We start from the raw sequence: 11,341 nt of genomic DNA, 5'->3' as shown, positions 1-11,341 counted from the left end.
TTGGCTGGCTTAGTTCTAGTTACTATTTTCTCTAGATTGTCTGTCAATTCTAGTAGGAAATCCAATTGTGAATGCTTAACTTTAACATTTTTTGCAAGATGAGAATAAAGGTGGTAGTTAATTCACTCAATTTGCTTAAAACACAACTCAGATTTGGTACCTTTAATATTCTTGGCCCACAGAAATCTTAAAAATCAAATAGCTTCAACTTATGGTAACACCAAAACCACAAAAACATAGCAACATGAAGTATGTTTTATTCTGGTGTTCCACTGTTTAGGGAAAAGTGAATCGGTAAGATCAATCTGGAAAGAGATCACGTAACAGTAAAAATGCACCAAATTTATTGTGAAAGATATAATGTGTGTGACAAATCTTGGCAAGCTATCTTAACTGAGAAACATGATCTCACTTTTTGCCTTTCATGGTATGATTGTCCATTTGCAGGTAGGGTCAATCACAAGCTCCATCCTCCATCAATTATTAGCTCATTGCCAGTCATGTAGGCAGACTGAAATTACATAAAATATAAGAATAACTAATTTTTCATAGCTATTAATTACAGGAAAACACTTTTTCTTTAAATTAAAAAAAAAATTTGTTTTTATACAAACAGTCCTTTTTCGTTTTACAAAAGTATCTGAATAAATAGAATATAAACAAACTTTGAAATGGAAGTCTTTCAGCTAACTTAGGGAAGTCTAGCAAAAGTACTGTCAGAGGCATTAAGATATCTTAAATGTAGGAATAATATCTCACACTATATTAGCTCTGTTCAGGTGAGCAGCATCTGACCAGGTCAGCCAATAATTATAAGGGGACCTAACTGAAAATTTAGATTGTGCAGACAGTGAGTAACTGAGCTGTTGACATTCTTCTCTGTCAGTACTGAAGTATACTGGAATATATTGGAAAACTGGAATTGTGTCCACACATGGTTGAAAACCCTATGACCAGTCTGCAAAAGAAGTGTCTGCAGAAACACTAAAAACAAGATGAAAATGAGAAACAGATTACTGATAGATAGCAACATTAAGACTGAATTAATTCCATTTAAGTATTGTGTGATGCTCAGTAGGATTGCTTGACAAGTTCAAAAGAATCCAGTGCCATTTTAGATTCATAGTAAATTTACAGCATCTCAAATATCCTTTATGTGTGCTTATTAGTGTTGGTGGTATTTGCAGTGGTCATTAAGAGTCTGGGACATAACCTCAGTGGGTCTATTGCTGTCCTTATGCTGAAAGGGTAGTTTCACTCTGAGCATTAGCCCTTTTAGCTAAAATCTCCAGCATTTCTATATTAGCTCTTGATTTGTGAAGGTAGGTGATGACTGCTAATTCTACCTGTTTTAAAAATTATTGAATCACGGTACAAACTTAGAAAAGTAGACAAGTCCTTTTCTCCTATCATTTAGGATGATCTGGTGTCAGTCAATTTGCTCAGATGACATGAAACCACCAGGCTGTGGTACCAAAACCATAATGCCTTAGCAACCACTGTTAACATTCAGAATATCTTTTGTATTGTAGGTTGAACTAAATAAAAAAAGATGGTAAGCTTTTTAATTTTTGTAATAATCCATCTTAAAGACAATATAAATCCTGCCAAACCATATTACCTCTATTGTGAAGCAGTAAAGTAGCACAGGCTTCTGTGACAGGAAATGTCATTGTTGCATACTTACCTCATCAGAGGCCAAGTAGACAAAGAGGTGGGCCACTTCTTCAGCAGTAGCCATCCTACCAGTCTTCTGTCTGGCTAGAAAGTCTTTCAATGCCTGGATAGACAAGAGCATTTGGTATATAAAAAATAAATTTTAATTCAATTATTTTGACATAGACAAAGCAATACTGGAAACAGGCCTTAAGTCATAACTTCCTGTAGTACACTGAGCAAGGTATTAATGTAGAAAGAGAAATTAGAAGATTAACAGTGGTATGAGTTTCAGGTTGAAAAACAGTAGCAGAATAGACCTAAACCTCTGGTTCCACAATAAAGCAAACAAAGTCCTTCTTCCTTGGCCATAGCTATCTGCAGACCCTTTGAATGAGGGCTCACAGTTGCTTAGTCAGTAATAGTTAAGCATCCCAAATAATTTTGAAACGCATAGGCCAGAATATCTTTTCTACCATGCATGATAATGTGGTTTTGCATGATAATGTGGTTGCCATATGGCAAAGTAGAAAATTTTGTCTGCTTTTGCACGAGATGCTGTCACCAATGGTTGCATGTACTTCCACAGATGACAGACCCTGTGTATTCAGTAAGCAATAGTGCCCTTCTGAGTAATTTTAGGACTTTTGTCTTGAGTACAAACTGATTCAACTATAAAAGGAGATGCTGTTATGTTATCATTGGTACTCTGAAACAGGAGACACTCCTGCAAAAGTGCAACAGTATTTTGTTATTGACTTTTTTTAAGGGAATGAAACATATATACACACGTGATCAAGCTAATGAATCATTTTCTCACCTGTTCTGGGTTTGGCCGTGCTTTGATTCTTTCCTGTAAAGATGGTGTGTCAACAGTTCCTAAGCAAAATTTAAAATGCAATGTTAAAAGTCAACTGTATCAACAATAGTGAAAAAAACCCATGCAGTTCAGTGGTTCTATTAGCGTGTCTTCACGGTTATGTGTAACTTCATAATATGATTCAGGAGAAAGACTGCAAAACTATCAACATAGCGTAGTATTCTAAATTTCAACAGAAGACTTCTAAGAATTAGATTAAATGTTTTTCAGGCAGCTGAACAATGGCTAGCCTGTTAGCTAGCCCTTGCCTGATTCTAAGTTCTTGGACTATATTTTTGAAAATAAATGTTCAAGTACTTTGTAAGTATTTTTACAGATATATATATATGTATAATGTTATGTATATCTACTATGTATGTGATGGGTTAACAGATCAAACATACAGCATGACTACAAAAGTAACAACTTAGCCACTTTTAATCTCAGAAATGTTTCTGGCATGCCCTGCTCTTTTAGAATGCTGGTTACTCTAGTTGCCATTTGTAAGTCTATTCTTCATGAATAATGCCAAACTACATTGGGCCTCCTAGCCCACTAAACTCTAAAGTTTGCAAAATAAGGTAAGAATACTTACCAGGACATACACAGTTGCATCTGATGCCTTGTTCAATGAAATCAGCAGCCACAGACTTTGTTAGACCAATCACTGCTGCCTTTGAAGTACTATATACACATCTGTTCACAACTCCTAACAGAAGGTCAGTGTGAAGGCAGTGTAGAAATATATGAAAAAAAAAGAAAAGAAAAAGAGAGATTCAAGTCTGTTCAACATGCACCTGCTTCAGGACTCCAGCATTTCCTGTAGCAACTGTAGTCTTTCCAGAAGGGAGGGCTAACCAGAATGCTGACTGCCACAGATCTACTCAGGCATAAATGAGAGCAAAGCACATGATCTTTCAAGAGTCTAAGTTTGGGAAGCAGTCTAGAAAAGTTAAAGATTTAGGAACACATAGACCCATCTGTTAGTCACCACCAGGCTTCCTCAGGCAGCACAGCTACAGCACTTATGCAATTGTAATTGATTTCTTCACTGCTCTTCTGAAGAGCATATGTAGCAAGGCATCACTGCACATTATTCCTTTTTAGTTAATGAAAACTGCTAAAAAGGATCATAGAATCATAGATTCATAGAATCCTAGGGGTTGGAAGGGACGTCAAAAGATCATCTAGTCCAACACCCCTGCCAGAGCAGGGTCACCTAGAGCACATCACACAGGAACACATCCAGGTGGGTTTTGAATGTCTTCAGTGAAGGAAACTCCACAACCTCCCTGGGCAGCCTGTTCCAGGGCTCTGTCACTCTCATAGGAAAATTTTTTTTTCGGATATTCACCTTGAACTTCCTATGCTCCAATTTGCACCCATTACCCCTTGTCCTATCACTGGTCATCACTGAGAAAAGCCTAACTCCATCCCCCTGACACTCACCCCTTACATATTTGTAAACATTGATGAGGTCACCCCTCAGTCTCCTTTTCTCCAAGCTAAAGAGACCCAGCTCCCTCAGCCTTTCCTCATAAGGGAGATGTTCCACTCCCTTAATCATCTTTGTAGCTCTGCGCTGGACTCTCTCAAGCAGTTCCCTGTCCTTCTTGAACTGAGGGGCCCAGAACTGGACACAATACTCCAGATGGGGCCTCACCAATGCAGAATAGAGGGGGAGGAGAACCTCTCTCGACCGACTAACCACACCCTTTCTAATGCACCCCAGGATGTCATTGGCCTTCTTGGCCACAAGGGCACATTGCCGGCTCATGGTCATCCTCCTGTCTACCAGGACCCCCAGGTCCCTTTCTCCTACACTACTCTCCAGCATGTCAGTCCCCAATCTGTACTGGTACATGGTGTTTCTCTTCCCCAAATGCAAAATTCTACACTTCCCCTTGTTGAACTTCATCAGGTTTCTCCCCACCCAACTCTCCAGCCTGTCCAAGTCCCTCTGAATGGCAGCACAGCCCTCTGGTGTGTTAGCCACTCCTCCTAGCTTTGTGTCATCAGCAAACTTGCTGATGAGGATGCCACAAAACATTCTAGACAGAGATTCAGAAGCCCAAAGGCAAGAATCTTAGTGTTTCTGCAGCTTTGTCTGTGTCCTTGTATGTATGTATGAGTTTTAAATTATTATTTTAACTGCATCACTCCACAGGGTTGGCAGTGCCCTCTGAATTCAAAGTTGTGCAATATTTGTTTTGTATTCCCATAATAGTACAGATTTACAGAAGGAATTCTCTAGCAAGCTACTGACCTTTAATGCTGGATGCCACAGAAGACATATTTATAATGTTTCCAGATTTCTGTTTAAGCATCTGCAAAAGAATACTTAAGTCATATGTAGCCCATACATGCAACTGATACACAGGATAACAAAGATGAATTGGCATGAATACGTGATTCTCTCTTTTTAAACTCTGCTTTACTACTTCAGTCATAATCTGAAATTCCCACTAGGTTCTCTTAAATCATCTCAGATTATGACAGGAAAGGATTTTTTTCCTAGATAGCCACCTCTGAATCATTGCCCTCTTGTCACTACAGTAAGTCACACTACATAAATGTTTGCTCACGCCATCTACTAATGTAGTAATTCACTAATCCCATTCAAACTTTCTTGCTTTGGAGAAGACTAAAATACCACTCTAGTACCTTGTAGCTAATGTAGCTAAATTTCTTGAAGTTATAACCTTTTTATGCACCCCAAGACCTGAGATGCCTGAAGCTGTTATTAAAAAAAAACTCTGAAAATAGAGAACAGCTAAGAACAAACAACAACCAACCAAAAAAATGACACTAACAAAATGGATTGAAACAACACTGAGAAGAGAGGTCATCATCCAGTCACAGCTTTCACTTCTAGCCTTTGCATTTAGAGGCATAAAAACACCTTACTAAATTAATAAATCTTTGTAGTCCCAAATCTAGTTATTAAATCAAAGACAAAAACTGCCCTCAAGCTGCTAGACTAATTGAATCATTGTTCTGTTACAGCCAGCATGTTGGCATCAGTGGTACTGAATAGCTCCACAAGCTAGTTTCCAGATTTTAATAAGCTTCATATTAATATACATCTTTCATAAATATTTTTTAGCAGCGGTATTGTGCAGCTATATGCTATACTGTAATATGGGAATACTGTATTACAATGGCTCCCTCACTGCTCTGCATTTGAAGAATTTTAGTTACAAATTATACAGGGAAAAAACCTGAGTAAATCTTCTCTACCATATCCTTTAGATAGATTGTCTACACAAACGCAGAGGATATTTTTAGAGCAGGACTGATCTCATCTAAGGGCCTCCCCTATACAAAGTGGCAAATCCCACGCTGTCACAGTGCCAACAAATCAGACTTCCTGCACTCTAAACACAATGCAGCAGAGACTAAAAATCATGGGCAACCAAGCCTTACCTTGGGAAGGAATGTCTTGATCATTAGGTACATGCTGCGAACATTGAGATTCATAGTGAAATTCCAGTCTTGCTCCTCACAGTCCAGAATGGTTCCATGATGCACAAACCTAGAAAAAGAGCAAGAAGTGGATTAGTGTTTGTGATACACATTTCTGTGGCATTTATTCATGTTTTTCCATTACTATTTTGCAGTGGCTAAATCTTCCAACCTTGAAAAGGAGGGACAAGACTCAGTATGGGCAAATAAATGATTGGCAATAGTGAAATTAAAAGTAAAAAAATTAGAGCACCACTACCAGACCTTCAGATTTGCTTGGGCTGTGGGTGCCATCAGTACAGGGCACCCACAGAGTGGGGAAAACAAATCCCAGAGCGATTCTATCTTGGCCTGGGTAATATGGCAGATCACAAAAAGTTCAGTTTTCATCAAAACACATTAAAGTTTGTATTAAAAGTATAAAATACATTAACACAAAATAGAGTGCATTTAAGTAAAAGAGAGCACTTCTGGAGAACAGTGAAACCTAGAAGAATAGTAGGATCAAATAGAAGCTGGTTACCCTGCAATGTTACAGAGGACGTCAATCTTTTCAATCTCCTTGGCCAGATTTTCTACCTGCTCCCTTTTGGTGACATCCAGAAGCCGTATTTGAATTCCTAGAAAAACATGGCATTTTCTTCACTGTATTTGGCTGAGGATTCAGTTTATTTTCCTCAAGTGCTGAGGAGTGAACCACAATTCAAGTCAGCAGCTTGTGAGGAACAGTGCCCCCTCAGTGGTGCACCCAGACATGGACACTCACTGAGTGAGAGATATATTTAATCATTGTTAGTGCAATGGTTAAATTGGGACAGCAACAGACAGCATAGCATGCTACTTAAAGTTTCAGAAGGAAAAAAAAATCAACTGATTTGATTGTCATACAGCATCACACAAGTAGATGAGCAACATAATTTACTATGAAACATTACCTGAAGAATTACAGAACCTGTAAAATCACAACAGGCTTTTATGCCTATTATTATAGAATAATACTTACTTGGAACTAGCTGCATGTGTCTTACGAATCAGCTTTATATCAGTTATCTAATACATCTACCTTCTCTCATCCATGTGAGAATTCTTACTATGGCATAGGCAAACTGGGGGTCCTGGTGGAAAGGAGGATGACCATGAGCCAGCAATGTGCCCTTGTGGCTAGGAAGGCCAATGGCATCCTGGTATGTATTAGAAAGGGCATGGTTTGCAGGTCAAGAGAGATTCTTCTCCCCCAATACCGTGTCCAGTTCTAGGCCCCTCAGCTCAAGAAGGACAGGGAACTGCTTGTAAGAGTCCAGTACAGAGCCAAAAAATTATTAAGGGAGTGGAACGTCTCCCTTATGAGGAAAGGCTGAGGGAGCTGGGTCTCTTTAGCCTGGAGAAGAGGAGACTGAGGGGCAACCTCATCAGTGTTTACAAATATGTAAAGGGTGTGTCTGGAGGACAGAACCAGGCTTTTTTTCAGTGATATCTAGTGATAGGACAAGGGGCAATGGGTGCAAATTGGAGCATAGGAGGTTCCCCATAAACATCAGAAAAAAATTCTTTACTGTGAGAGTGAAAGAACACTCTCTGGAACAGGCTGCCCAGAGAGGTTGTGGAGTCTCCTTCACTGGAGACATTCAAAACCCACCTGGACGCATTCCTGTGTGATGTACTCTAGGTGACCCTGCTCTGGCAGGGGGGTTGAACTAGATGATCTTTCAAGGTCCATTCCAACCCCTAAAATTGTCTGATTCTGTGATACTTCATGATACACTTTGCCTGCACCCTTACTCCATACTGCATGTAAAGAGTGAGTGTGCCCCCTTCTCAGAGTACATGAGCTTTTTATCCAAAGTAAACCTGGATGAGTGGAGAAGGACACAGTAATTACTGACTCCAGAAATCTCCTTAGCAGTTACAATGAGGCTCCCAGAAAACTAACAACTGCTGCTGAAAACTCTTTTGCCACAGCCCTTTTTTTCTGTTGTTGTTTTTTGGGGTTTATGTATTTTACAATTTAGTAAATACAACTAGGAACAGAGTCTAATACCTACAAGGAGATAGAGCCAGACTTCTCAGAGGCCCACAGTGGAAGGACAAAAGGCAACAGAAAAGCTGTAAGTTAGGAAAGTCTGAATATAAGATGTGTTTAGTTTTGGTGGGGTTTTTTTACTGTTTGTTTCAGCCTTGTTTGTTTTAAAAGTATCATTATTATTTAAAACTATGAGGGCAGTCATGCTGGAACACACAAGCCTACAGAGGTTATTGAGGAAATTCCACCCTTGGAGAAGTTCAGAACCTGACTCAACACAGCCCTGAGGAATCTGCTTTAACTAGTCACTTCAAGCAGTAAGCAGGACTAAATGGCTTTCAGAGGTTTAAGTTATGGGAGATTATAATTTGAAATGGATAAAAACCTGTTTCTTCTGAAGCCAAACTGACAAGTCCATAAGTAGGCTTTAAATGCTTTAGTTAAATGATATAGACACTTTCGAAGATATTTGGTGTAACAATGCAATTACAGGCTGGTGATTAACATCAGCAGTGGAATTACTCCTCCTGGATAAAATTCAAAGACCACAATATGCCAAGTCTTGAAGAATTACAGCTTAACTAATCACATGTCGAAGGAATGGAAATGCCTCTGAGTGTATGGAAAAATAACTCTTTCCTTGTGAACACACTAACAGAGGGGAAAAAAAATGCACAGCACAAAATTTAACACTTCCTAAACACCCTCAGATTGAACCTAGAAAGTCCTAAAGTTCCTAAAAAAATTACAAAGGAACTGCTTATGGTTAACTCCAGTCAGCAAAGACCAATGTTCACTCTCAAAGCTGTGCCAGAGAAGTGTGTTTTTGCATGTTTGACTGCTGCCCTGTAATAAGAATTCATTAAATCCACTTCATTCCCTCAAATTAAGTTGAAAGTATTTTCAGTTACAAAATATATCCAAGTCTTTTTTTTTATTATTATTTTAAGATAAAAAAAAATAATCCTGCACTTCTGTTACTTACTAAGAAACACAGCAATGCAAAATCTGTTCCTTGAAATATGTTCCAGTGATAACAATAGGAAAACAAGCTTCAGGCTTGAGCATTTGTGCAAACAGGTTAGGCTTATCTAGTGTTGGTGGAACTAGTTTCTGAAGACATAAGAAACCTACTAGAGAGTGATCCTTTTAATGCATTCCTTAGGAAGTATGGACCATAGAAACGCAAGATGCTAGATGTACTTTTTATATAGCCGGATATTAATTCTTGTGAGCAGAAAAAAAAAGCTTTGTGCCTTTTAGAGTGGTACGTTTGACAATTATCCTAGTGATCTCAAAAAGTAACTGAAATAGGCACTACTCTGGGAAGCACAAATCAACTTCTTCTGTGACACAAGAAACTCAAAGTTATCCCACATGCCTGGGATAATTCTGTCTGGTATGTTGATTTTGCAGCATTTTACATTATAAATCTCTGCCATTCCTCTCCACAGAATAAAGCAATGGCAACCTCTACAGAATTAGTATGAGTATTTTCTATTTTTTTTCTAGCCTTTTAAAGTTTACCTATCCTCAAATTATACTCCAGCCAGCCCACAACAAAGAGCTGAACTACTGCCCACTACGGGTCATTTACCTGGATATTTCTCCAGTTCACGCAGCTTAGTCTCATTGATGTCTGTAGCAATGACTTTGGCTCCTTCTTTAGCAAAAGCCTAAATAAAACAATAGAAGCAATTTATATTTACTCCAGATCTTACCTGGAATAAGATCTGTTTTCTTCTCATGTCATTTTTGGTTTGAAATAAAGGTTGGGTAAAGGTAGCTGATCTGTCACTTTTCATTCTGAGTATGTTAGGAAGCAATGGATATCAATAACCACACATCCTGGGAACAACAAAGTAACTATACATAAGACAGATTTAAGATCTCTTCCTTAAAGTAAATAAAAATAAAGTATAGGTACAGTAACCACACTAAAAACTGGTATTTTTGCCCTTAATAGCTGCATATGCTGTAGAGAACATGTCAAACACATAGGGCTAGAATTATCAGTTTTTTTGGCTTTAAATGAAGTTAATGGGATTTGGCAGGTAAAGGCACAAGTCATAAAAAAATAGTGGTATATTAACTTTATGAAAATTCTTTACATCCAAATCATTAGACTATAGCAATATTAGAAGAAGCATGATTTGATACTTAATCAGAGATATTCCTTCACTCTTGATGCTCCCCTCAAAACCACTTTTCTCTGCATTGTGATTAGTGACAAATCAACAGCTATGCTAACAAAGTAACCTCTGTTTCAAAAGTATTCTGCCATCTCAGATCCCCTAATCTTCAAAATAAGTGTCTCAAATGCATCTTAAGAGGATAGTGCCATTAAACATGCCAGCCTTCCGTGGTTTATTGGGTATTTACACAGTGAAATAATCAGAAAAATAATTACTTACTCCTTGGACTTCTCAAGACAAGCAGTCTTCTGTATTCTTAACTGCATGCATTAAAAACTAACTAGTCTGGCAAAAATCCTACTTGTGGGAGCTTTTCTGGGCTTGCTGATAAGAGATACTGAGTCAGCCCTACTAGTTTATCTATCTATTATGGAAGAAGTAAGTAGCAAGGGAAGAGCTGGTCAAAAGGGATTAAAAGATAGCCAGAACATTAAATTCTGTTTAACAGTAATTACAGCAAATTTGTAAAGGATTTCTCACAGCTGCTCATTGTGAACAACACTGTAGCTGTGCTGTTAGTATCACATAGTTATGTAAACTATTACTGCAGATAGAATACCTTGGCTTTAGAGCAAGGAATCTGCAGTATCACACCTCATAACAGGAAATATTACCTCTCTCCTCCCTATTTTCTCCCAGGACAAAGCAGCCGAGATATTGGATTAGAGGTACAGACACTACCAACCCAATATTGTTAAAAAAACAGTTGCAGCTGTGCTCAAATCTTGCCTATATCCTTGCGTCATGTTACCACTCAGAGCTTTATTCATTCAAGAACTTGTTGGTGTAGGCATTATTGGAGAAGCTAGCACCAAGGACACAGGGGAAGATTTTCCAACTTACTATAGCAGCAGCTCGTCCAATGCCCTGTGCTGCTGCAGACAGCAGTATAACCTTCCCATCAAGGCGACCCATACTGCTCACCTGTGCAGACAGAAGATGTCACAGAATAATTAATAAAAAGATGAGCCAACACTTCCTAGGCATCAGCTGCAAATGCATTCAAAAAACTAAGCGTGATTCAGAGATCCTCTGCCATCAAATCATATCACAGAGTGACCTGTCTGGCTGCATTGTGACCCTGAGTCATCCAGGATTCTGAGGGGACTGCCTCAACTTAGTTCTATCATAACCAAGGGGACCTAA

The 11,341-nt window shown here is 38.6% G+C and overlaps 1 protein-coding gene across 1 annotated transcript; it reads right to left on the bottom strand.

The window, feature by feature from the left end:
* Positions 1-306: 306 nt before the first annotated feature.
* BDH2 (3-hydroxybutyrate dehydrogenase, type 2) lies at positions 307-11,113 on the bottom strand. The gene is made up of 9 exons (XM_010003160.1): positions 11,039-11,113; positions 9,598-9,676; positions 6,504-6,600; positions 5,942-6,050; positions 4,782-4,842; positions 3,111-3,224; positions 2,477-2,535; positions 1,688-1,780; positions 307-511 (listed from the first exon to the last, which is right to left on the bottom strand). Exons 1-9 carry the CDS (start codon positions 11,108-11,110, stop codon positions 458-460), a joined length of 738 nt encoding a protein of 245 aa, XP_010001462.1. The 5' UTR covers positions 11,111-11,113; the 3' UTR covers positions 307-457.
* Positions 11,114-11,341: the final 228 nt, after the last annotated feature.

Source organism: Chaetura pelagica, unplaced genomic scaffold, assembly GCF_000747805.2.
Source record: "Chaetura pelagica isolate M959 unplaced genomic scaffold, ChaPel_1.0 scaffold188, whole genome shotgun sequence".
In the NCBI taxonomy this organism is placed as follows: domain Eukaryota; kingdom Metazoa; phylum Chordata; class Aves; order Apodiformes; family Apodidae; genus Chaetura; species Chaetura pelagica.
This window is presented reverse-complemented; position numbering and strand designations above follow the sequence as displayed.

Excerpts from the sequence above, each read along its gene's own strand:
- BDH2 (XM_010003160.1), bottom strand. The coding sequence starts at position 11,110 with ATGGGTCGCCTTGATGGGAAGGTTATACTGCTGTCTGCAGCAGCACAG. Across the intron at positions 9,677-11,038 it reads TTGGACGAGCTGCTGCTATA|GCTTTTGCTAAAGAAGGAGC; the intron begins GTAAGTTGGAAA and ends TGTTTTATTTAG. Across the intron at positions 512-1,687 it reads TCTACTTGGCCTCTGATGAG|TCTGCCTACATGACTGGCAA; the intron begins GTAAGTATGCAA and ends ATGTAATTTCAG.